Source organism: Anomaloglossus baeobatrachus, chromosome 10, assembly GCF_048569485.1.
Source record: "Anomaloglossus baeobatrachus isolate aAnoBae1 chromosome 10, aAnoBae1.hap1, whole genome shotgun sequence".
Classification (NCBI taxonomy): domain Eukaryota; kingdom Metazoa; phylum Chordata; class Amphibia; order Anura; family Aromobatidae; genus Anomaloglossus; species Anomaloglossus baeobatrachus.
The window spans coordinates 67,535,502-67,563,236 of NC_134362.1; the positions used below are offsets into that span (position 1 = coordinate 67,535,502).

General features: G+C 44.4%; 1 protein-coding gene across 2 annotated transcripts in view; it reads right to left on the minus strand.

Moving 5' to 3' along the window:
- Positions 1-24,361, minus strand: part of SIGIRR (single Ig and TIR domain containing) — a 55,129-nt gene extending 30,768 nt beyond the window's left edge. The window contains exons 1-4 of one of the 2 annotated variants that reach the window (XM_075326387.1): positions 24,192-24,361; positions 23,834-23,888; positions 10,254-10,437; positions 3,196-3,326 (exon numbers count right to left, since the gene is read on the minus strand). In XM_075326387.1, the coding sequence (XP_075182502.1) occupies positions 3,196-3,326; positions 10,254-10,437; positions 23,834-23,840 (322 nt within the window). In that variant the 5' untranslated portion in view covers positions 23,841-23,888; positions 24,192-24,361. Of the gene's footprint in view, positions 1-3,195; positions 3,327-10,253; positions 10,438-23,833; positions 23,892-24,191 lie in introns of both variants that reach the window. The other variant, XM_075326385.1, reaches the window with a different exon arrangement.
- Between the last annotated feature and the right edge of the window lie 3,374 nt (positions 24,362-27,735).

Consider the following 27,735-nt stretch of genomic DNA (forward strand, 5'->3'; position numbering starts at 1 on the left):
GTGCAGTAACAGAAGTGAAAGCGATGAGTGGCAAGTATAACGTGAAATAAAAGAATTGTAGAAATGGTAACTAGTGGATGGGCCACACTTCACTATGTCTGTAACATGGCAAACAAAGATAAATAATATACTGTCAGGGAATTGGGAAGGAAGACTGATCCATAGCTCAAACGGCTGAGATTTAGGAAAACAGCTGCTATACAACTAAGGATCTCAGCTAAAAGTACAGGACCCTTGAAGGAAAAAAAAAATTGAAGAAAGAGAAATACAGGAGCTATGGAAGTGCGATTAGGCCGAGGCCACACAGGGACTAATGTGATCCTCGCATGACACTCGTCTCACGCTGGCAGCACAGCAGGAGCTGAGTGTCATGCGAGTGTCACTGCTACTGAGGTCCGATCATGCGACCGGACCTCAGCTGCGGAGGGCGGGCCGGCTCTGAGGAGGGGAGGGAGGGATTTATCTCACTCTCTCCTCTGTTGCCAGCTATTGGCATTCTCGCACTGCACTCGCGGTACACCGGTGTACTGCGAGTGCAGTGGGATCTTTCTCTCGCCCCATAGGCTTCAATGGGTGCGATAGAAAAAAGGAACGCATTACACTCGTGCATGCTGCGATTGTTTTCTCGGTACGATTAGGGCTGAGAAAATAATCGCTCATTAGAGCTGGCACATAGGCTAATATTGGTTTGCGTGGAATGAGATGTTTTATCGCATTCCACTCAGTCCAATTTTCATGCAGCGTGTCTTAAGGGTGCTTTACACGCTGCGACATCGCTAGCGATAGCAGCCGCCCCCGTCCGCGATAGCACCCGCCCCCGTCGTTCGTGCGACATTTGTTGATCGCTGCCGTAGCGAACATTATAGCTATGGCAACGTCACATGCACATACCTGGTCAGCGACGTCGCTGTGACTGCCGAATAATCCATCCCTCAAGGGGGAGGTGTGTTCGGAGTCATAGTGACGTCACAGCTGTGTCACTAAGCAGCCGCCCAATAACAGAGGAGGGGCGGAGAGGAGCGGCCGGAACATGCCACCCACCTCCTTTCTTCCTCATTGCCGGTGGACGCAGGTAAGGAGATGTTCGTCATTCCTGCGGTGTCACTCATAGCGATGTGTGATGCCGCAGGAGCGATGAACAACATCGTACACTCAGCAGCAACGACATTATGAAAAGGAGTGACGTGTCAACGGTCAACGATTTTTAACGCTTTTGCGCTCGTTGATCATCGCTCCTTGGTGTCACACCCTGCGATGTCGCTAACGGTGCTGGATGTGCGTCACTAACGACAAGACCCCGACGATATATCGTTAGCAATGTCGCAGCGTTTAAAGCACCCTTTAGATTGGTTTCCTTTCCTTTGAAATAACAGCCAAAGTTTCCCAGCAGTAAAACACCCCCTACTCTTATTTCTTGATCAAATGTCCTATGAAGAGGGGAAGGTTTTTCTCTTTAGAGCAAAGCTTTATTTGATAGCACATATATTTTAGAATATTTGCAATAGATCATTATTAACTTTTATGTGGTTTTCAGTTGTTGTTTGGAATGTTGCATTTGTTGTATTTGTATATATACATATATATGTATATTTGTAATATAATAATATTGTCAGTCATTGCCCAAGGAGCAAACAGACAGAAGAAGCCCCTGTGCAAGAACAATATATGGGCCCTTTGCAGCCCGATAGCCCATCATAATGCACAATTTCTCATGCTTTGGAGCTGGTAGTGGCCCCCTTACTACTTGGGACTCTGTTCGGCTGCACAGACTGCACCAATAGTATGTCTGTCCCTTCATTATCCAGACATGAAGTGCACTTACCTTCATCTATGTCATCATTAGTGCTAATCTAAACATACATTGTAATTTTCTATACTGTCATATTAACAAACTGTGAACTCACAATTTAGCACTCTAGGAAACCGGCACCGAGGATTCACAGGGGGCCGCACCGAGGAGTCACAGGGGGCCGCACCGAGGATTCACAGGGGGCCGCACCGAGGATTCACAGGGGGCAGCACCAAGGATTCACAGGGGAAGGGCACCGAGGATTCACAGGGGAACGGCACAGAACATTCACAGGGGAACGGCCCCGAGGAGTCACAGGGGAACGGCCCTGAAGAGTCACAGGAGAACGGCCCCGAGGAGTCACAGGGGAACGGCCCCGAGGAGTCACAGGGGAACGGCCCCGAGGAGTCACAGGGGAACGCCCCGAGGAGTCACAGGGGAACAGCCCCGAGGAGTCACAGGGGAACAGCCCCGAGGAGTCACAGGGGAACAGCCCCGAGGAGTCACACGGGAACAGCCCCGAGGAGTCACACGGGAACAGCCCCAAGGAGTCACAGGGGAACAGCCCCGAGGAGTCACAGGGGAACAGCCCTGAGGAGTCACAGTGGAACAGCCCTGAGGAGTCACAAGGGAACGGACCCGAGGAGTCACAGAGGAACGGCCCCGAGGAGTCACAGGGGAACGGCCCCGAGGAGTCACAGGGGAACGGCCCCGAGGAGTCACAGGGGAACGCCCCGAGGAGTCACAGGGGAACAGCCCCGAGGAGTCACAGGGGAACAGCCCCGAGGAGTCACACGGGAACAGCCCCAAGGAGTCACACGGGAACAGCCCCAAGGAGTCACAGGGGAACAGCCCCGAGGAGTCACAGGGGAACAGCCCTGAGGAGTCACAGTGGAACAGCCCTGAGGAGTCACAAGGGAACGGACCCGAGGAGTCACAGGGGAACGGCCCCGAGGAGTCACAGGGGAACGGCCCCGAGGAGTCACAGGGGAACGGCCCCGAGGAGTCACAGGGGAACGGCCCCAATAATACACAGGGGAACAGCACCGAGGATTCACAGAGGAACAGCACCAAGGATTCAGAGGGGGCAGCACAAAGGATTCATAGGGGGCAGCACAAAGGATTCATAGGGGGCAGCACAAAGGATTCATAGGGGGCAGCACAAAGGATTCATAGGGGGCAGCACAAAAGATTCATAGGGGGCAGCACCAAAGATTCATAGGGGGCAGCACAAAGGATTCATAGGGGGCAGCACAAAGGATTCATAGGGGGCAGCACAAAGGATTCATAGAGGCAGCACAAAGGATTCATAGGGGCAGCACAAAGGATTCATAGGGGGCCGCACAAAGAATTAATTGGGGCCGCACACTGAGGCTTTGATTTCATTTCATAGATACAATCAGTACCTGCTTTATGGAGTGTAAATGAGGCAGAGGCATTCTGTAGTTGACATGTAAACCTCCCATAATCCTCTTCATTAGTAAGATTAACATCTAACACGCTGGAGAGGAACTTCACTGAACTATTGAAACCATTCCTATGCAAGAAAAAAATATAATTAAAACATAATTATGTTTACCCAATTGACAGATCTCATTTCTCTTCTTGAACCCTTTATTACCAGTACTTAGATCAGACCGCACCTTAAACCCTATAAATTGCAGTTATAAATAGCGCTGTCATACACATTTTATTGTCATCCCAACTTCACGTCATTGCTTGATGCACTTTATAGGCAAAAAGTGCATGAGAAAAAAAAGCGCAGTAGTATAAGATTGGATAGCACTTGTCTGAGTTATACGCCATTGTTAATAATCTTTATCATAAAAGGAATTGGTGAAAAATAATTTATCACCTATCTATAAAAGTTGCAGATTTATTGCTATGTTCATGTGCCGCCTCGGCGACGACCAGGGTGCTCGGATCCGGGGTGGTCGTGGCTCAAGGGGTCCAGACCCAGGCTCAGCGAGCACTCAAAACTTGAAAAGGGGTTATTTACAGGGGAGAAGTTTGTGAAGCCACCTGCAGGTTGCGGTAATGGCAGTACTGCCGCTGCTGGAAGGAGTACCGTGCAGATGGTGTGGAGCAGCAAGGTGTCAGTCCCTCCGCAGGTAGGGAAGGCCCCGGACTCTGGGGTTTTGGTAGCTTTGGGAGGACGGCTTTGGGAGAACAGGGTGCAGGGATCAGGGTACTCACTGCAGGTAGTTGTGGTGTTGGATGAGGTTTATAAAGTAGACACACACACTGTAAGTAAACCAAAGTCTCTGTGTGCCGCTGTGGGGAGCCCGTCCAAGTATCCAGTCCCACTCGTGTCACTTAGTAATCCGGAGCCTGCCTCTGTGCACAATTTGTTGTCTGTTGGTGGTCCCCGTGGCTTGAAGCTGTAGGGGGCCTCCCTCACTATGTGTAGTGTAGCTGTGCTCTTGATGGCTGGCATTTGGGACTTCAGTGGTTTGCTTTGTTTGAAAAACTCTGTCCCCCGCGTTGTGCTGATGCCCTTAATCTCTGAGCTCTCAGGGAAGGTCCTGAAGATCCTCTCCCTCTGCAGGTTAATTGCCAAGACGTAGAATCAGCTCCTGACCTAGGGTCCTGTACCCAGTCGTGCTCGGTAGCGGTCAGCTCTGTCAACCCCTCTTTGGTGCCTGCAGTCCCTCCTAGATCACGTCTGTCGCACCCCAGACCGACGTCCCTGCACCCGGTCACCGACTCCTCTGGTCCCGGACCACTGTGTGCGACCCAACCTCAGTCTAGCTCCCAGGGAGTTAACACTCCAGCTCCTCGCACTTTGAGGGCTCTCACTTAACTGACTTCCTCCCTCCCACCAGTCTGCCTGACCCCTAGGTGGGTGGCCTTGTTCCAGCTAGACCACCCACTGGTGTGTCTGACAGGTCATGATGTGAGGTGTGGTTTGGATTTGTGGTGCTGATGGAGGTGACACCGGTTTTCTTAGGTACCTGGAACCATGGGGGGTAGGCCCTGCACCCTGAGGAGAGGATGCAGTTCCCTGTAGCACCCTGATATATTCAGGGGCGCTACATTCACATGCAGTTTTGCTGTGGTTTTTCATCCGTTTTATGCAAATTAAAGGCTGCTTTTTACAGTACCAGCTAAGGAGAGTCCAGAAATCTCATGCACACAGACACACATTTGCTTTTGTTCTCTGACTGAAATGGAAAACTGCTGCCTTTTTTTAAAGAACCAGCGTGTCAATTCTTTCAACTTTTCTTTGCATTTATCCACCATTGAAATCAATGAGAAAGTGCAAAAATGCAGCTGTGTTTTTTGCTCTGTTATTGCTGCTTTTCTGGTGAATTATTCAAGTGTGCACTGTAGAAAAAAAAATAATTTAAAAACACAGCAAAAAAAAAAAATCAGAAAAACCTAATCTTTGGAAGAAGCTTTTTTACTCTTATGAGAGCAGGTTTTGCTACAAAAAAATGCAGCAAAAAAAGCAACGTGTAAACATATTCCATCAGTCCCATAGGCAATAAAAGCAGTGGTGGAGTATGAATTAATTAATTATGAAATATACTAATTCATTAATTATTATTATTTATTATTATAAATAATTAATTAACTAACTAATTATTCATAGCATGGTGGCCCTATCAGTTAGGGTACATTTTCACAATCACGCTGTGTTTTAGGCCCCCTTCACACGTCCGTGAAAATCACACGTTTTTCACGGACATGTATAAGGTGCGTATTGCCCTCCGTGTGCCGTGTTTATGGCACACGCGTGTACTCCGTGTGTTATCCTTGATAACACTCTGAGAACGGGAACTTTCTGCTCACTTGTCCCTGGCGTCGCTGTCCGTGGTGCTGATCTTCGGTCTCCGGTCCTGCCGACTGCCCGCTGCTGCTGCTTCCGGCCACAGTGGAGTGAATATGCAATGAGCATAATGAGCGGGGGTTGGAAGTGAGTGACGCAGCGGCAGAGACAGCAGCACTGGGGACCGGTGAGTATAGAAATTCTTTTTATTTGACAGACATGTGTGTTTTCTATGGTGTGTGTCACATGGATCACATCCGTGCGGTCTGTGTGCGGTCCGTGTGACACCCGTGACGCCGGAGAAAAACGGACATGTCTACGGGCACACGTATGCTCCATACGTACACACAGTCCATGGCAAAACACGCACGTGAGCACAGACCCGTTGATTTTAATGGGTCTATGTGTGCCCGTGTCTCCGGCATGTGAGAAAACGGAACAAACACGTACCGGAGACACGGACATGTGAAGGGGGCCTTAGACGCAGTGTCATTCCTTTTCCGGAGACGTCAGCGTTGTCTGTGTGACAACGCAGCGGCCCATGCCCACGATTAGGATTCTGGGAGCAGCAGATTTTCGCTGTGTTCTCCCTATGGAGAACACTTGTGTCTCCGAAAGCATAAACTGACATGCCGCGGCTCGGACACCGCGCTGCAGGTCAGTTTACGGAGAAAAGAAGTTCAGTGGGCAGTAGATTTCTATATATCCCATCCACTATGACTGTACAATGCAGTGTTTTGGACACCATGAAAACACTATACGTCCAAAATGCCCAAACACTGATTGTAACCTAACCACATACCCTTATAAGTAAGGAAAGGTATAAAAAAAAAAAAAAAATTGTAACTATATATTTTTTACTTATGAACATTTTAACTATAATAGTTACTTGTATTGTATCATTGAGATTGTTTTAATTTTTATAAGTGGAATATCCCTTTAGATTCCCCTTTATCTGAGGCTTCAGCAAGGAATTACATGTATTCTCTTTATAACAGGCTGTTTTCAAGATGTTTTCTTAATAACGGCATTTTTACGGTATTTCTATGACCTTCCTTATCTAAACAACATTAAAAGGGATCACTGACGTTACGCTGCTGATTGTTTACAGTTTGCCAAAGACTTTGACATGTTTTGTCTGAAGAGTGCCCTCGTCAAACTTCCGGCTAACTAAAGGCTACTTTACACACTGCGATATCGGTCCCGATATCGCTAGTGTGGGTACCCGCCCCCATCTGTTGCGCGACACGGGCATATCACTGCCCGTGCCGCACAACATCGCCCAGAGCCGTCACACATACTTACCTGTCCGGCGACGTCGCTGTGACGGGCGAACCGCCTCCTTTCTAAGGGGGCGGTCCATGCGGCGTCACAGCGACGTCACTGAACCGCCGCCCAATCGCAGCGGAGGGGCGGAGATGAGCGGGACGTAACATCCCGCCCACCTCCTTCCTTCCGCATAGCGGCCGGGAGGCAGGTAGGGAGAGTTTCCTCGCTCCTGCGGCGTCACACGCAGCGATGTGTGCTGCCGCAGGAACGACGAACAACCTCGTTACTGCTGAAGTAACGATAATTGGGAATGGACCCCCGTGTCGCCGATTAGCGATTTTGCACTGTTTTGCAACAATGCAAAATCGCTAATCGATGTCACACGCAACGGCATCGCTAATGCGGCCGGATGTGCGTCACGAATTCCGTGACCCCAACGACTCCGCATTAGCGATGTCGTAGCGTGTAAAGCCCGCTTAAGCCCTTTTTCGAGGTGCTTGGTCTGATCCAAATAGACAAGACAGCGATCTCAGAGGTAAAAGGAACCATGAAAATAGAGTCCATTATTCTGGCATCATGTTTATAAAGCAGCAGGAACAGAGCAGACTGATATATATAGATTTTTCTGAAAAGATTCAATTGTATTTAACGATAAAAGTTTTCATTGAAATTTCATTCCTGGTTTAAAGGTTTAGTGCGCTAATGATGGCTAAGCATGAAGAGATATCTGTCAATCACTGATAGCTGAGGATTAGAGATGAGCAGACCAGTGGAAGTTTGGTTCAACGAGTTCATCCGAACTTTAGAGAGATCCTGAATCAAGCGATGTGTCACTTACTGGGTTGCTTAGTGTAGTTTTGATAAAATCACTGATTAATCAGCAGTAGATTATCATTAGAGGACTACTTGAGGTAGTCCAGCATATTTGTGAGCTCTGTATAACTGCTAGATCTGCAGCAGAGAAAAAAACATTGATTTTATCAAAATGACAGAAAACAGCTCAGTAAGTGACACATCGCTGGAATCAGGATCTCTGTCTCTACATTATGCTGCTCTCAGATGGCAGAGCAAAAATCTGGTGACAGATTCCCATTAAGGCTTGAATCAGGGCTTCCATTCCACTACTACATAAAGGACACTTGCCAACCCTCGCAAAAGAGACTCCAGCAAAAACGTGAGGCTCCCAGAAGTGCTAGCGAATCTCCAAGCTGTCCACATACAGTATACTCAACTTCCTTAGTTCTTGAACTTCTATTGCTCCTATTAGCTGATAAGTCTATTTTTAAAGGCAGTGAGGGGGGGGTCTGTATTTTTTAAAGGGGTTTTCCATAGACAATTAGTTATCCCCTCTTCATATGATAGGTATACACTTAAGGGTGCTTCACACGCTGCGACATCGCTACCGATATATCGTCGGGGTCACGTCGTTAGTGACGCACATCCGGCGCCGGTAGCGACATCGCAGCGTGTGACACCAAGGAGCGACGATCAACGATCGCAAAATCATCCAAAACGGTGATCGCTGACACGTCGCTCCTTTCCTTAATATCGCTGCTGCCACAGGTACGATGTTGTTCATCGTTCCTGCGGCACCACACATCGCTATGTGTGACACCGCAGGAACAACAAACATCTCCTTACCTACATCCACCGGTAATGCGGAAGGAAGGAGGTGGGCGGGATGTTACGCCCCGCTCCTCTCCACCCCTCCGCATCTATTGGACGGCCGATTAGTGACGTCACGTTGACGTCGCTGTGACGCCGAACGCACCTCCCCCTTGAAGGAGGGATTGTTCGGCGGTCACAGCGACGTCGCCGAACAGGTATGTGTATGTGACGCTGCCGTAGCGATAATGTTCGCTACGGCAGCGATCATCACATATTGCATGTACGATGGGGGCAGGTGCTATCGCGCTCGACATCGCTAGACTGTCGTAGCGTGTAAAGAACCCTTTAGTACTTGTTAGAAGTGACGGGCAAATAGTAACTGTTCGAGTTCGGATTATGTTTACTGAATACCGACTACTATTCCAGTTTTCATTATGTGTGTGGATTATGTCCATTTGACTGACCGCGCTTCCAGGCCCTCCTCCCCCATTAGCCACAGGTATTTTTATCCTTTATTGGTGGTCTCTCTTTTCCAAAATATATATGGTTTGTAAACCATGAAAGATGTAGTAATATAAAGTAGGACCCAGTACAATGAGGTTGCCGCGACTTGGCTACTGGGCAGGTATGAGAATGGCCATTCTGATATGCAAAACACCTCAAAAATATTTAGAATTTTTTTTTATGTTTCTGTTTTATAGTTGGAAGTGTTGGCATGTAAGTCTTTCTTTTTTGTCTGTATATAACGTTGTGGATTATCTCCATTTGACTGACCGAGCTTCCAGGCCCTCCTCCCCCATTAGTCACAGGTATTTTTATCCTTTATTGGTGATCTCTCTTTTCCCAAATATATGTGGTTTTTAAACCATGAAAGATGTAGTAATATAGATTAGGATCCAGTATAATGAAGTTGCCGTGACGTGGCTACTGGGCAAGTATGAGAATGGCCATTCTGATATGCCAAACACCTTGAAAAAAATTTAACTTTTTTTTTTTTATTCTTTTTTTGTTTTTTTTAGTTGCAGTATTCATCATGAATAATGAACCGAAAGCAAGTCAATGGGGAACTCAAGCATTTTTCTTGTTGTGACGAATACTGGACTAGTACTCAGCTTTCGGTAAGCATTATCCGAACACGAATAGTTACTATTCACCCATCACTAATCGTTAGTTGTCCAACCAGTGTGACTTCCAACAATCCTAAGAACAGGGATCTGCAAAGCAACACCTGGTGCAGATGTTGAGCGTGCACCTCCATCCACTCCATTCAATGTCTATGGACTGCATGAGACAGTGGAGTAGAGCATGCTGCATTTTCCAGCAGTGCCATATACAGTGTATGGAGTAGAGATGCACATGCTCGACCTTCGCGCCATTCAGAAGGGGCTTTGTAGAGCCCCATTCTCAGGATCGTTATGGGGGTCCAATTGAGGACTGGGGTGGAAACGTTTCACTTTTGCCTCATGTAAAATGAAGGATAACAAAATGTCGGCAGGGAAATACAGGATATAAAGGGAGTTTATTATTATTATTGCTTATTATTTTTGTTATTATATATATAAGGGGGTGTAGTTATGTCCCTAGGCTGCCGTGTTTGTCAATGCTGGGCTATTTTGAAAGAAATTACAGAGCAGAATTACTCCATATTCCCTGTCAATGGCGTGTAATTAACCAGTTCTCAATCTATAATACATTTTCTGGGAGTTCCTGACCTGTTAGTGAACCGATATTACTGGGATAATTGCTGTACTTACACCACCCCAATCATACCCTGTAATAACACAGATCGGGTCGGTGTACAGAACGCTCTCTTACCACACAGTGTCTTGCCCGGTGTACGCCGCTGCCTTCCCATCCTTCAGCCACGTGACACTGCCATTACATGAGCCCGGAACCTGCAGCGTACAATTCAGGGACACAGTGGTGCCCGGGTGCGGCCACAGCTCCTCCTCCACCGATGTGGGTGAAATGAATGTAAGCGGAAACCCACATTCTCTACCTTTTAGAAAAAAAAATGGGGGATATCAATAATATTAATACTAACTTTGTCAATAAATGCATACAAACTAAGAAATAAAGTAAATCCTTCATACAGAACCTAAAATAGGGGTTATATCAGGCAGACTAGACGATAACTATGACTGGTGCTTGCTATGGAGGCCTGGAGTATCCATTCATTACATAAAACCTAATAATTTTAGTAGGAACGGTGTAATACCTCATATAACCAGTGGTGGCGCTGCGGGTCAATGGAACACTTACAACAGATAACAGCTGATTGTCAGGAGTCTAGTGATGTCTATAGCTTATCCGATAATTCCACGAGAACACGACTGGCACGTAACAACTTCAGTTCCCACAGAATTAGGTAGGTCCATTGCTGCCCCCCACATCAGATAATAATACATCAGGATGTATACACCTGAAGGAGAGTTTCCAGTAGGTTTTTCAAGGAAAAGAATGGAAATATACTAATGCTGGAATGACAAAATATATATACACCTTAAGACTAAAACAAGGTTGTCCAACAGTAATTTGGCGATGGAAGGTGGGTATGCTGGAAGCGGAGTATTCTGGAAGTGGGGTATGCTGGAAAGGGAGTAAGCTGAAAGGTGGGTATGCTGGAAAAGGAGTAAGCTGGAAGGTGGGTATGCTGGAAAAGGAGTAAGCTGGAAGGTGGGTATGCTGGAAAGGGAGTAAGCTAGATGGTGGGTATGCTGGAAAGGGAGTAAGGTAGAAGGTGGGTATGCTGGAAAGGGAGTAAGCTGGAAGGTGGGTATGCTGGAAAGGGAATAAGCTGGAAGGTGTGTATGCTGGAAAGTGGGTGTGCTGGAAGGGGAGTATGCTGGCAAGTGGGAATGCTGGAAGGAGAGTATGCTGGAATGTGGGTATGCTGGAAGGGGATCATGCTGGAAGGGGAGTAAGATGGAAGATGTGAATGCTGGAAGGTGGGTATGCTAGAAGGGGAGTATGCTGGCAAGTGGGAATGCTGGATGGAGAGTATGCTGGAAGGTGGGTATGCTGGAAGGGGAACATGCTGGAAGGAGAGTAAGATGGAAAATGTGAATGCTGGAAGGTGGGTATGCTAGAAGGGGAGTATGCTGGCAAGTGGGAATGCTGGATGGAGAGTATGCTGGAAGGTTGGTATGCTGGAACGGGGAGTATGCTGGGAGGGGAGTAAGCTGAAAGGGGGGTATGCCTTCATTTATTATTTTTAATGAATCTATGCCTGATTTAAAAAAAAATAAAATAGTAGTCCGAAAACCCCTTTAGAGGGTTAACTTGGAGCTTCACTTCATCTCTGCAGACGTGACTACAGTCCTCTGTCCTTTCATTCCTCCATTGTCCTCCACTTCTGTTTTGCATATAAATATTGATGGGATTCGTCCGGCGGTGTCTGCATTCCAGATAATAAGTTGTTTGTGGGCTATAAACAAAGGCTCCTATTGATCAATGATCCAAAAAACGTCTACAGAAAAACCATTCAGAAGAATTACCTCCATAGTCACAGCTCCCCAGAAACATTTTCTTGGTTCTTCTGTAGACCTAGACTGGTGGAGGACCAGCAGATAGTGATGGCATCACTCCAGAGAGCCCATACTCTATCTATACTGAAAATGTGGACATCCACATGTACTGCTACCATAGTATCATTCACATCAGCATTTTGCATTCCCCGGGATTAAAGGAATTTTAGTTGACTGCAGATTGCAATTTTTGTCCTTGAGTGTGGATAACAGAGCCTGGACGGCAAATTAGATGTTACTTACTATTATTATTATAGTATCTATAGGTAGGTAACGTCCGAAATTAAAGAGTAACTAAACTTTTGGACATTTTAACAATTTACAGAAGCTTAGTTACTTTTTAATTATTTTCCCAGAAACACAGTCATACGTTACATTACGTGCTTCGGTAATGGTGCACAAAACCTTAGGAAAGCTACGTGAAGGAACCACTTTGGGCGCTTATATGGCGGACACAGGAGTAGTCACCCAGTGTTCCAAGCAGAGAGTTTTTAACAACTTGTCAAATATGTCAATTAATGGACTTTTGTTGTTAGTAGTGGGGGCTCTATTGATGGGTGGGGGAGGGGGTGTAACTTAAAGAGGCATTGTATTTTCAGTAAATAATGTTAGGTGATTGCTCAGTACTTGTTAAGAGCAGTCGAATGTTTGGACAGGCGTGACTCGAGAACCAAGTATAATGGAAGTCAATGGTGAACTCTACCATTTAACCATGAAATCTTCTAGAAGAATGCTTGAGTACCCCATTGACTTCCATTATACTCGGTACTGGAGTAGCGCCCGTCCGAGTGTCTGACTGCTCGTTACGAGTACTGAGCACCTGAGCATGGTAGTGCTCACTCATCACTATTGGTTATATATTGGAAAATTATTCAATTTTTTCTATACTCTGCATCAAACACTCGGCTTGCTGCAATTTACTTACAATCTTCATTATTTACTTCTAATGGGTGCAACTCTGTACAAGTCATGAGAATGACACAGAATCGCAATACAACGATGCCATGACCGCGATAGATTATTATGATTATTTTGCCCTGAAAGTAAATAATGGAGGTTTCAATTGCTTTACTGCAATCAGAGATCTTGAATATCGAAAGTATATTGCAAAATCCATAACTTTCCATTGTAAAATAATACCAAAAACATTTTTTTGCAAAAATATAAACACTTTTTTTTAGAAGAGTTGTCCGGTGAAAACAAGTTAACATTTATCAATAGGTGGCAATTTGCTGATCAGTGGGGGTCGGACCACTAGGACCTGCTCTGATCAGAACGTGGTACTTTTAACCCCATTATAGTGGAGAGGTGGTGACATGATCCATATCTATATGGCTGATGAGTGCTGAGCATTTTCTGGCAGTGCAATAGAGAAATAATGGAGCAGCTATTGGGACATTTTGGGAAAAAAGTGCCCGATCTGAGATAAAAATTTGGAGTATGTCCCAGAAGTCAAATCCAAACCAATCACTAAGTTATCACCAATAACTTTACATTATTATATTATACTCAAAACATTTTGGTTATGAAGCAGCTTTTAGTCCTATATGTTACTCATGAACGGCTTAAACCATGAAAACATAGGATGACTAAGTGTAATAATTATCTCTGGCCATCAGCGGTATGGACAGAGGAGAGAGGCCACACTTTGGAAAGAAGATGAGCACATTGTAATCTTAGGTCAGAACAATGTCCATTGACCCATGGCATAGCAAAGACTCATCCCATCCGTGACTGCAAGTCACACAAGGCAGAGGAGGAAATAAATTATTCGGTGAGACTTTGGAAAAATACTTAGTGACTAATTTAACTGATAATTGACATGGCCACTCCTCCGGCCAGCAACCAGCCAAAAACAGCCAACAATGAGGAGCGCTGTTCTGCTGTGATCGGAGCGCTGAAAGTCACTGGTTCACCTTCATATAAGAGGACTGGTTTACAAGAATACTATATTTGTATTATAAGGATCGCCCCTCTGTTTGATGAATATATGAGCACGAAACAGGTCAGTGTGAACAGGAGCCTGTATCATCCCCAGGGTACGGCAGACACAAGCGGCCAGAAACAGTTGATGACAATTTATTTCCCCCTCATCTCTAAACCGTACTTGTTAGAAAAGTCCTTTGACAATAAATTGGTTAAATAGTGACCCAAGGACTCAAGGCAAGCAGCCATGATTAGTGTGCACCGTCAGGAAGTGTCAGCATCTCTGCAGTGCCACCACCAGGATAAAAACTAAGCATTACATAGTGCCCAGCTAAATCAATAGGACAGGTCCTCCGAAAGATGCCAGGTGTCAATGTATTCTTCCATTGCTAGGAAATACAGAGAAACAGCAAAACTATTAAACATAAAATTTTTTAGAATAGTCATTTCCATAGGGAATAAAGCTACGTGCACACGTTGAGTACTTGGTGACTTTTTTACCTCCGTATTTGTAGCCAAAACCAGCATTGGGTCGTGAATACAGAAGTGGTGCCCGTGTTTCTATTATACTTTTCCTCTGATTGTAAGACAAAACCAGGAGTGGAACAAACACTGAGGTAAAAAAAACTCACCAAATACTCAACGTGTGCACATGGCCTCATTAAGAAAACCAGACATCTAAGGCCACGTGCACACATTGAGTATTTGGTGGATTTTTTACCTCAGTATTTGTCAGCGAAAACCAGTAGTGGGAGATAAATACAGCAGTGGTGCCCGTGTTTCTATTATATTTTCCTCTGATTGTTCCACTCCTGGTTTCCTTTCTCAAATACTGAGATAAAAAACTCAACAAATACTCAATGTGTGCACATGGCCTTCTTTGTCTGTTTCCTCTTAATGAGGCGCAGTGGACAGATTGAGCATTTGGTGAGTTTTTTACCTCAGCATTTGTAGCCAAAACAAGGAGTGGGTGATAAATACAGAAGTGGTGCCCGTGTTCCTATTGTACTTTCCTCTGATTCTTTCACTCACGGTTTCGGCTACAAATACTGAAATAAAAGTGTCACAAAATACTCAACGTCTGCACGTGGCCCAATACTGTCCACTGGAACAAAAATGTTTGCAAAGCTGACAGTCCCTCTATAAAGCGGACCAAGGCTGGCAGAAATAGCCATAGTGAAACCATAAGCGCCGCAATCGTCCTTACAGTATGTTCACACATCATTTTTTTTGTCAGGAGGGCAAAACCAAACAAGGTTTTCAAATGGAAGCCACTTCAGGGAAGACTAGCATTATTTATTACGCAAACGTCTTTTTGTGCATTTTTTAGGTTTTTCCTGAGGCGTTTTATGAACTTTTTTGTTGGCGTTTTCTTAATGAAGGCCTCCCATTAACTTTCCCCTCCCCCCAAAACTTATGTATATGCTTGTATACCGTAGTGTCAGTGTGTTAATACAGTCATATGAAAAAGTTTGGGCACCCCTATTAATGTTAACCTTTTTTCTTTATAACAATTTGGGGTTTTGCAACAGCTATTTCAGTTTCATATATCTAATAACTGATGGACTGAGTAATATTTCTGGATTGAAATGAGGTTTATTGTACTAACAGAAAATGTGCAATCCGCATTTAAACAAAATTTGACCGGTGCAAAAGTATGGGCACCTCAACATAAAAGTGATCTTAATATTTTGTAGATCCTCCTTTTGCAAAAATAACAGCCTCTAGTCGCTTCCCGTAGCTTTTAATGAGTTTCTGGATCCTGGATGAAGATATATTTGACCATTCCTGTTTACAAAACAAATCCAGTTCAGTTAAGTTTGATGGTCGCCGAGCATGGACAGCACGCTTCAAATCATCCCAGAGATTTTCAATGATATTCAGTTCTGCGGACTGGGATGGCCATTCCAGAACATTGTAATTGTTTCTCTGCATGAATGCCTGAGTAGATTTGGAGCAGTGTTTTGGATCATTGTCTTGCTGAAATATCCCCTGTGTAACTTCAACTTCGTCACTGATTCTTGCACATTATTGTCAAAAATCTGCTGATACTGAGTTGAATCCATGTGACCCTCAACTTTAACAAGCATCCGGGTGCCAGCACTGGCCACACAGCACCAAAGCATGATGGAACCTCCACCAAATTTTACTGTGGGTAGCAAGTGCTTTTCTTGGAATGCCGTGTTTTTTTGCCTCCATGCATAACGCCTTTTTGTATGACCAAACAACTCAATCTTTGTTTCATCAGTCCACAGGACCTTCTTCCAAAATGTAACTGGCTTGTCCAAATGTGCTTTTGCATACCTCAGGTGACTCTGTTTGTGGCGTGCTTAAAGAAACGGCTTCTTTCGCATCACTCTCCCATACAGCTTCTCCTTGTGCAACGTGCGCTGTATTGTTGACCGATGCACATTGATACCATCTGCAGCAAGATGATGCTGCAGGTCTTTGGAGGTGGTCTGTGGATTGTCCTTGACTGTTCTCACCATTCTTCTTCTCTGCCTTTCTGATATTTTTCTTTGCCTGCCACTTCTGGGCTTAACAAGAACTGTACCTGTGTTCTTCCATTTCCTTACTATGTTCCTCACAGTGGAAACTGACAGTTTAAATCTCTGGGACAATTTTTTGTATCCTTCCCCTGAACAACTATGTTGAATAATCTTTTTTTCAGATCATTTGAGAGTTGTTTTGAGGAGCCCATGATGCCACTCTACATAGGAGATTCAAATAGGAGAACAACTTGCAAGTGGCCACCTTAAATACCTTTTCTCATGATTGGATACACCTGCCTATGAAGTTCAAAGCTCAATGAGGTTACAAAACCAATTTAGTGCTTTAGTAAGTCAGTAAAAAGTAGTTAGGAGTGTTGAAATCAAGAAATTGATAAGGGTGCCCATACTTTTGCACCGGTCAAATTTTGTTTAAATGCGGATTGCACATTTTCTGTTAGTACAATAAACTTCATTTCAATCCAGAAATATTACTCAGTCCATCAGTTATTAGATATATGAAACTGAAATAGCTGTTGCAAAAACCCAAATTGTTATAAAGAAAAAAGGTTAACATTAATAGGGGTGCCCAAACTTTTTCATATGACTGTATACTCGCCTGCTGCCATCATCTCCGGTTTCTTTCATCGCTCCTCTTCGGTGACTCTCTAGATAACACTGTGCCCTGTGTGTGAGCTGGAAGTCTTTTTTACAACGTAAGCCTTTTGGGCTTCATTCAGACATGCCACATACTTACATGGTAAGGGCTCACTCACACAAGCCTATAACGCTGACAGAGGCTAGCCAATGTTTTATCGGATAGCCCAATGTTATACTATGGGACAGTGAAGATCAGCGGGTTTTTTCTCATGCCAATTCGGCAAGACAAAAAAAAACAAAACGCTGCATGCTGCAAGTGACAGCGTAAATTAGATGGCGCACACCAATCAGGTCTATGGTGAGTGGAAATCCACAGATCGGATGTAACGCCAACACAGACAATGGAGAAAAAGACTGATGGCACATCCTACCTTTCTAATGTGAACAAGTGCAAACTGAAAATGAAACATAGTAACAAAAAGGAGACAGTTGCACTCTATAGTGATAAGACATGTGGAACAATGAATATGGAAATATAGACTTACATGTCTTTCATAGCAGTAATGAAAGAATTGAGATACTTAGCACACAAAATTGGCCAGTTTTATGTGAGCCCAAAAGCCAGCGGCAAGGAGACTTCATTTTTATTGGGTCCCTATCAAACGAATGCCTCTCTTTGGGTAAAAAAAAACCTATGCAGGTTCTTGTCTACCCATAAATTGTAGGGTTTTTTTTAACCCAAAGAGAGGCATTAGTTTTATAGCGATCCAACAAAAAGAGGTCGCCTTACCGTTGGCTGTTGGGCTCACTTAAAACTGGCCATTCTTATGTGCTAAGTATCTCAATTCTTACATGTTTTTCATAGTAGTAATGCATGTCTATATTCATTTCTCCACATATCTTAGCACTACAGAGTGCAACGGTCTCCTTTTTGTTACAGACAATGGAGAAGATGGAAAAATTAAGTTTTCCATCTTCTCGGCACATGTGCTCTTATTCTCGCTTGCTAGAGAATCGGATCATAGTGAATGACACTCGGCTCAAACTCTAATCAGAGTTTGAGCAGTATCATTTACATAATTGCCACAATTCTCTTGCATTAAAAAATCTACGGCTTTGTGACCCCGTCCTAAAATCCACATCTAGGTCACATATAGAGCGCAATGTGATAGAGAGTCTGAAGAGCGGAGACATCACTGAGAAAAGTAGCAAAGCAGTGCTGGATACCAGAGAAGATGGTGGTAGTGAGTATATTACCACACACACTACATGCACATATATACAGGTGTAAAAGGGAAAAACAAGGTCATGGTATGGCTTATGTGTTTTTTGTAGAGTTTTTTTTGGGTGATTTCTGAGCGTTTTGTTAAGTTCATTAAACTAGGAGTAAAAACGCGACAGGCAGTCATGCTCACAAAACGTTCCAAAGATGCCAAGATGTGTTCTGGGCACTTTTTTTGCCTTCCCATTATCTTCCACTCTAAAACTATGAACTATCTTCCATGCAGGAAAATACATGAAGAACGGTCTGCTCATTTCTATTAACTACTTAGATGTTTTTGGAAACATAAAGCAGTTAAAAGACTTCTCAAAACCTGAATATAGAAACAAGTTTTGGGATATGTGCACACACCGTTTTTATTACGGAGGTTTTGCAGCAGAAACGCTCTAAATCCTTATCAGACACGTGAAGATTCTGCTCAGCTTCTGCTCCGAAAACTGTGCAAAAAGACTTGTTGTGCATATACTGTTACATAGAAATAAATAAGATTATTTGGAGTGGTTTTTGGGTGTTTTTTCAGCCAGTTTTCAGAGCAGACCCATTCTAACTCCAGGTGAAAAAAATACTGTGTGATTTTACCTTAAGGATAATAAAGAAAGAGCGGGAACGCACAGCTAATTGTGAAGAATAATCTTACACAAGAAAATGACTAGTGAGGGTGCACTGTCTGCCAAACCACATAGTAAGAAGAAGAAAAGAAGCAGACCAAAAGGCACTCCATTCACATACATTAGCAAAAATACAAAATGTTTATTGATAAATGCACAAAATTTAAAACCAATTAAAACCAAGACACACCAATATTACAAGTGGAGACCTAACAAGGGATCCTATATAAGGCCCCCTTCACACGCACGTGTCTCCGGTACGTGTTAGGTCCGTTCTTGCACGTACCGGAGACACGGGCACACGTAGACCCATTAAAATCAATGGGTCTGCGCACACGTGCGTGTTTTGCCATGGAACGTGTGTACGTGTGGAGTGTACGTGTGGAGCATACGCGTGTCCGTGTGTTCCACATGTAGACATGTCCACGTTTTCTCCGGCATCACGGGTGTCACACGGCCCACATGTGGACCACACAGATGTAGTGTGGATGCGGTCCCGTGTGACACACGCCGGAGAAAACTCACGTGTCAGAGAAAAAAATAACAAATCTTTACTCACCTTCTCCAGCCCTCCTGTCTCTGCTGTCACTTGCGTCCGACCGCCGCTCATTATGCTCATTGCATATTCACTTCACTGCGGTCAGAAGCAGCAGCAGCGGGGAGTCGGCAGGACCGGAGACCGAAGTTCAGCACCACGGACATCGACGCCAGGGACAGGTGAGCAGAAAGTTCTCGTTCTCCGTGTGTTATCACGGATAACACATGGAAAACACACGTAGTGCCATAAACACGGCTCACGAATGGGAAAACGCACTTTTGACACGTCCGTGAAACACGTGCATGATTTTCACGGACGTGTGAAGGGGGCCTCAGACAAATAGATCAAACAATAATCATATGTGTGCCCGGACACACCAGAATATAGAATAATACTACAAATATCAAAGATGGTGTACACTGATGGTACAAATATCAAAAGAAATATATACTGATGGCACAATTATCAAAAAGACAAATCCTTTACCAAGTTGGATAATATCCAGGAGGAGGGCACATCGGAGATCCACATAGTAAAGGGTCCCAGCAATCAAGTTAGGCAAACCTGATAAAAAGCCATATGACCGGGTGTCATTAAAGCCCCACTTTACCTTAAGGATACATTGTGGAAATGTCCCAGACTTAAAGAGGACCAACCACCAGGATTTTCCTATATAAACTAAAGCCAGTGCTATTCTGGCGCTATCATGCTGATTCTATACATACCTTTAGTTGTGAGATCGGATGTATAGTTTCTGAAATACAGGCAAGTAAAGTTTGTGAAATGCAGTGTTACTTGATTGATAGTAGCTGCAGAATATCTAATAGGTGGGTCGAGTTTTGCTAGTTATTCCGCCCCTGTCTGCCTGCCTGACCTTCCTCCCCCTGTCTCTGTTATTACAGGGGGAGGAGAGAGGGAGGACGAACAGGAGGAGGAAGGACAGGCAGGCAGACAGGGGCAGAATAACTAGCAAAACCCAACCCCACCTATTAGATATTCTGTAGCTGCCATCAATCAAATAACAGTGCAGTTCACAAACTTTACTTGCTTGTATTTCAGAAAGTATACATCAGATCTCCCAACTAAAGGTATGTATAGAATCAGCATGATAGCGCCAGTATAGCACTGGCTTTAGTTTATATATGAAAATCCAGGTGGCTGGTCCTCTTTAAAAAAATCCAGCACAATCACTGGGGAATGGGCTTATCACCAAACTTCGACAAACTCAATAGCAAATCTGTACAGTATATGGCTCACTATATCTTCTAGTACTGCCACATAGCCACGGAGGTTTTCTGTCAAGGACCAGAGTTGCAAACTGACCAGAAATTACTGAACAGTCCATAAAAATCTGCTCTGTATAATGATCAGATGCACATTCCCTCAGTCCAGCTTTCAGTCCAAATAAAAAATCTGCAATAACGTAAAAAGCAATGCAGATTTTCAAAACCTGTGTCACATTTTGCAAAAAGATTCTTGCAGAATGTAGTGCATATTGTGACAAGTTAAATGTAACGGTATGGCCCATCTGTCTCAGAATTGCAGATCTCACATATTGTATAGTCAGCGAGTGGTGAAATCCACAGCAGAGGATAACTAAGGCTATGTGCGCACAGTGCGTTTTTGCGCGTTTTTCGGGTGCGTTTTTGGCCTCAAAACTGCATGACTTTGCTTCCCCAGCAAAGTCTGAGTTTTCATTTTTGCTGTCCGCACACAACTGTTTTTTTAAACTGCGTTTTTGAGCTTGAAAAAAAAAAATGGACATGTCAATTCTTTCCTGCGTTTTTCTGCGTTTTCCGCCCATGCAATGCATTGGAAAAACGAAGCAAAACGCAAAGATCAAAAACGCAGCAAAACGCAGCCAAAAACGCACCAAATCGCGGTAAAAACGCATGCGTTTTTGATGCGTTTTTTCGACGCAGGTGCGTTTTTGTGCGTTTTTAGCGGCCAAAAACGCACAAAAACTCAGCATCAAAAAAACGCAGCGTGCGCACATAGCCATATGTGGCAGCTACATTTGTGAAGGACACTGCTGCAGAGATAAAGCCAAAGCAGGTGAATGTAACCTTAGGAAAGAACAAGACAAGGAACACACTTGTCTTAATCTCTCATTATAATCTATGAAGAGATTTTGGCCCTTGATAAACACACTACATATTTCCAGCCCCACAATGCCAATTCTCCGCAGCTCATGAGACAACACCCTAATACGACATTATACGATCTTTGATGAATGTTTTTGTCTGTGATTCCATCTCCGCTATTAAAAAATAATCTGCATTCCAAAGTTTGCAATCATCAGCCCTTAGGCCCTAAGGAATCGTCCTCAGTGTTGTGGTCAAATGGGCATTACACCTAGCGCTGGGGGCGTGAAGTGTATATTACAATAATGGAAGGGTTGTAAGAAAGGATTGAAATGCAATACCAAGAACAGCCTGTGAACTATAGTGGCGCCATTTCTGGAAAAATTAGAATGTGATCAAATTTGTGTATGAGGTTTCAAAAGGCTGGAACCACAGAATGCAGCAAATTTCCACGTGGAATATATGCTGCATTGGCCTACAAGGATCCAAAACCTCAAACCTGCAAAACCGAGTGTCCAATAAAAATGAAACATAAATTAACAATACATTTTTAACGAATAATTAGAAAAGTTTGGCAGCTTGAATGGCAGCACAGATACAGCCCATGTGTTCATACCCCAATTGGTTATGCTAGATTCCTAGCAGCAGTGGGAGGCAGGTAGTACCAGATCTGCTATTTCCTCTGGCACCCAACCCCTACATCCACATCGGCCGAGAGGAATATGTTTTCTACCATGCATACCTAAAGGAAATCTGTCATCTGTTTTTTGCCACCTAATATGAGAGCAGCATAAAGTAGGGGCATTGATCCTGATTCCAGTGATGTATCACTTACTGGGCTACTTAGTGTAGTTTTGATAAAATTACTGTTTAATCAGCAGTAGATTATCATTACAGGACTAGTTGACGTGCTGCAGGTAGTCCAGCATATTCATCAGCTGTGTATAACTACTAGATCTACAGCAGAGAAAACACGGATTTTATCAAAATGACAGCAAATAGCTCAGAAAAGCAGGCTTTACACTCTGCGACATCGCTAGCCGGTACTAGCGATGGCAAGCGTGATAGCACCCGCCCCTATCGTTATGCCAATATGTGGAGATCGCTGCCGTAGTGAATATTATCGCTACGGCAGCGTCACACGCACTTACCTGCTCAGCGATGTCGCTGTGACCGGCGAACCGCCTGCTTCCTAAGGGGGCAGTTCGCTCGGCGTCACAGTTACGTCACTAAGCGGCCGCCCAATCAAAGCGGAGGGGCGGAGATGAGCGGGACGAACATCCCGCCCACCTTCTTCCTTCCTCATTGCTGGCGTGTGGTAGGTAAGGAGAGGTTCTTTATTCCTGCGGCGTCACACGTAGCGATGTGTGCTGCCGCAGGGACGAGAATCAACTTCGCCCCAGCGACAGCAGCGATAATTGGGAGAGGTCAGAGGTCAGATTGATCAGCTCCTCCTGCTCTATATTGCCCTGGCTGCAGATCAGATTGGTCAGCTCCTCTTGCTCTATATCGCCCTGGCTATAGATCAGATTGATTAGCTCCTCCTGCTTTACATTGCCCTGGCTGCAGATCAGATTGATCAGCTCATCTTGCTCTATATTGCCCTGGCTGCAGATCAGATTGATCAGCTCCTTCTGCTCTATATTGCCCTGGCTGCAGATCAGATTGATCAGCTCCTCTTGCTCTATATTGCCCTGGCTGTAGATCAGATTGATCAGCTCCTCCTGCTCTATATTGCCCTGGCTGCAGATCAGATTGATCAGCTCCTCTTGCTCTATATTGCCCTGGCTGCTGATCAGATTGATCAGCTCCTCCTGCTCTATATTGCCCTGGCTGCAGATCAGATTGATCAGCTCCTCTTGCTCTATATTGCCCTGGCTGCAGATCAGATTGATCAGCTCCTCTTGCTCTATATTGCCCTGGCTGCAGATCAGATTGATCAGCTCCTCTTGCTCTATATTGCCCTGGCTGCAGATCAGATACCATTATCACCTTAACAGGTTCACTTTAAGTCCTTCTGAGTGGGAGATAACATCAAAGCCAACTTTGGTGGCATCCGGCGCCATTCTCTACGCACTAGACTTGCGCTTGATGCCACCAGAGCTGGCATGTAACAAAGATTGTGCACCATCTGGCACTTTTCCACATCATTTTAAACTAAAAGCTTTATGAATCTCCCCACGTTTGTTTCTAGAAATGGGGTGCAAACAATTTCTAATTATGAGTTTGCGTTAGAACATCAGAAAGAAAATCTCCATTCAGCCTGACAACAGCATAATAATGAGAGAATGGTCATGGCTGCACTTGTTAGGTAAAAATGTAAGTAAGCGCCAATCCTCACCAGCCATTATCTTAGAACGTCACTTGCTTATTTCTGAGAGGAGTAGGTGTCCGAACTGCTAAAAGACAGAGAAAGACACGTGACACCAAGTGACATGACAAATATATGATATATGTGACAGTAAAAATCTCAAAACATGTTAAACTCACAACACAATAATAAAAAGGTCTATAATAAAATGCGACAGTCTCAAGGTCACGGAAATATTCCAGGTGCCGATACCAGGAACTCGCTATCACGGCCACTTCCCGTCATGCAGATATTTCACAAGAGATACATAAAATATGCCTAAAAACTGATGCCAATAGCAAGAAGCAGTGTACAGACCTGGAGGAAGGAATAAACAGCTAATAATTACCTTCTGACATGTCAGCCCACAGCTGCAAGAAGACACATGAGCAGGAAGAACGCACAGCATCCAGCGGGAAGGTAGCGGAGTCACAAAACATACAACTTTACAGGATTTCAGCCCTTCCTACCCACTACAAAGACTCACTATTACCTAGAGCCTGTGCGCTCTTCTGTACTATGCTCCTAGCCTGGCACCTCCAACACCTGTGCTAGGAGGAGCAGGAGGCGGGGGCCGGAGAATCAGGAAGTGTGCGACTACCTGGATGAGGCACAGAGGACAGACGCTGCATTGCTCAATGATTACATGGGAGACAGAATAACATTACCACTTTCGGGAGCTACCAGAAAAATTCTCTAGTATCCCAGTGACTTCCATTATACACGGTACACGAGTCGAGCCCGTCCGTGAATCCAACCTACTCGTTTCGAGTACCGAGCATCTGAACATGGTAGTGCTCGCTCATCACTATTCAGGACATGAAGCACTTAAAGGAGTTATTTACTGAAAATAAAATTATCACTTGTCCACTATAAATTATTGGTGGGCATCCAAACGGATTGGCAAGATGGGGCACTTTTATTCCCATTAGTGCACATGCTTGGCCAACACTCCCTATGGGGCTGCTGAGCTTTGCACTTGGCTTATTCCAGCAGCCCCCTAGAGCAGAGGTTCCCAACTCCAGTCCTCAAGGCACACCAACAGTGCATGTTTTCAGGATTTCTTTAGCATTGCATGGGTGTTGGATTCATTCAGCACCTTTGCAGGTGATTAAATTATCACATGTGCAATACTAAGGAAATCCTGAAAACATGCACTGTTGGTGTGCCTTGAGGACTGGAGTTGGGAACCTCTGCCCTAGAGAATAAATGGAATGGCTAGAAAATATCAGCTATACCCCACAGAGAATGAATGGAGTAGTGGACAAGCACCCGATCTTGCCCATAGAGAATTAATGGAGTGGTGGTCAAGAATCCGATCTGGCCCATAGAGAATGGATTGGTGGACAAGTATATGGTCTGCCCATATAGAATGAAGTGGAGGACAAGCATCCGATCTGCCCCATAGAGAATGAAGTGGTGGACAAGCATCCAAACTGCCCCTCAAAAAATAGAGTGGTGGTGAAACATCCGATCTGCAGCTCCTCTTTGTAACAGAGAAATGTGCCGTTAGGGATAAAAATGTAATCGGTAAGAGTGCCAAAAATAGGACCCTTACCGATCTGTACATTATCACCTATCCTGTGGTTAGGTGATCACTTTATTCACTATACAACCCTTTTAAGATCACTATGGCCTTCAATCTGCACCATAACGTTTCCTCCTGCGTTCAATTTTTTACTAGATGTAGAGATTAGTCTCTCCTTAGCTGCTAAGTCTACATCCTTGGTACATGTACCCATAATATATAAAAAGGTCTTACCAATTGAAATTTGTTTCTATACCCAGTCCTCAGTGCTCTCCGAAAATTTGTATGGTGCCACACAATCCCTTTGGCTGCACAGTATGAAGGAATAGCTTCTTCGCAGGACACTGGATCAGAAATATCTTGTGCATCTTCTTGGAGAGAATGCCTCCACAATCTGACATCTCATTGAGCTTCCTTCAACTTTTTCAGGTTCCATATGAAATACAGCACAATCATTAAACATCTTTATAACACAGGGAAAGAGTTTGAAGACCAAACCTTTATCTTAAAGAGGTTGACCACTACTTTAACATTTATGGCCTATCCTTAGGATAGGTCATCAAAGTCTGATTAGCAGGGGCCAACACCCGGCACCCCTGCCAATCAACTGTTTGCGGCGCCGGCAGCCGGAAATACTCAGTTCCGGAGCTGCCCTGCCTTCTGATAGAGGCCGCGGCTGGATACTTCACATCCGCCTCCTATTGATTTGAATAGGAAGCGGATGTGCAGGACCCGGCTGCGACCGCTATCAGTTGACAGTGAAGCTCCAGAACTGAGCATTTCTGGCTGCCTGTCCGCCACCGCCGGGATCGAGAACATTTGATCAGGGGGGTGGGTGTCGGACCTAAGGATAGGCCATAAATGTTAAAGTAGTTGCCAATTGCTTTAAATTCCCTTTTATGTTACACAGTGACAACCACTAGTGTAGGCTTTGAAATGCGTCAGCTACCCTGTGTTCATCCCTAACAGATTAAGACCAAAAGTTTTCTTTTTAAAGTACACTGGGAATTTCTGTATTATTCTGACACACCACCATGCCATTTCAGCAGTTGGCAGTAATCTGTACTGTTAGGGACCTGCGATGGTTCCGCGTTTGTCCGATAGGTGACTCCACGCTGTGCACATGTTCACCCCTCGAACGTCAGTGCTAGGACATTGGTGGGGAGGTCTCAGATTCTAGATAATTTTAGCACTCCTATTCTTGTCTGTATGGCATTCCAACATATGTAAAATAAAAAGAAAATATGTAAAAATTGAAAAAAAAAAAAAAGAACATTGAAATGTAGAGGACATGGCAGAAAACGAGTGAGGGAGTAGTCTGTCTGCATCTACACACCTGTTTGTCTCTTCTCTATAGTTATTACGCGTTTTTGTTGACCAGTGATTCAGTGAGAAACTTCTCAAGTTTCCTGACAATGCCTGAAGGTACCCAGATTCCTCAGAACATTTCATCTTTATGTCTGCAAGACAAGATCTATGGGGAGTTATATACTACTTTACAAGGAACAGTATCATATTATACAGTAAGATAATATTCATCTGCTCTCATAGGCGGTATGTATATAAGGTTATTTTACAAGGACGTTCCCACCCGATCATCACCACCACACTATGTATTTGAGAATGTCATGAGATACAAGCTCATGTAACCATAAATCTTGTATCTCCTGACCCAGCAGCTCTTCTCTCGCTGTGTGTACGGTACATGCCGAAGCCTTTAGCATTAGGCTCAAGACATGATATAGAGCAACTTTTTTTCTTTCCCCTCTATGCCTCATGCTAAATAAATGGCTTTAAAAGGTTAATTCACACAGTTTACAGCAATTTGGCCAGTATTAGCGCTTTAGCAAAAAGGCAATTTTTAGGAAAGGAAATCTTTACGGTATGTATTCTATATACAGCTCTACGTGAGCCTAGTTTACAAGGTATCAAAGACAGAAGTGTTAAATAAAACGCTTCTGCCTTCCTTCCTTGGTATACAATAACAGCCAGACCCTTTGAAAATCAGTTGCACAATTGATAGAAAATCTGGCTTAAAGGAAACCTGTAACTTGAAAGGCTCCCCATAAATCAGAATTTTTCCTGCATAAGTGCAGGCAGGTATACATCTCTCTAAAAAAAGGTGCGTTATTATGCTTTAAAGATATGCCACTTCCCAACACCACTGCAGATAATGGGCAGATCACTCACTTATGTGTACAGAGCGATCAGTCAATCACCCCTAGCAGTGCTGGGAAGATCCAGCTGGGAGTGGTGCTGGCCTAGTATCAGTCAAGCTAGGAACGTGGGTGTATCAAGCGAACGGCAAAAGGAAAACCCCAGTGTCTAGGGAAGGGGGAGATGGTGACCCCTAACCAAACCTATC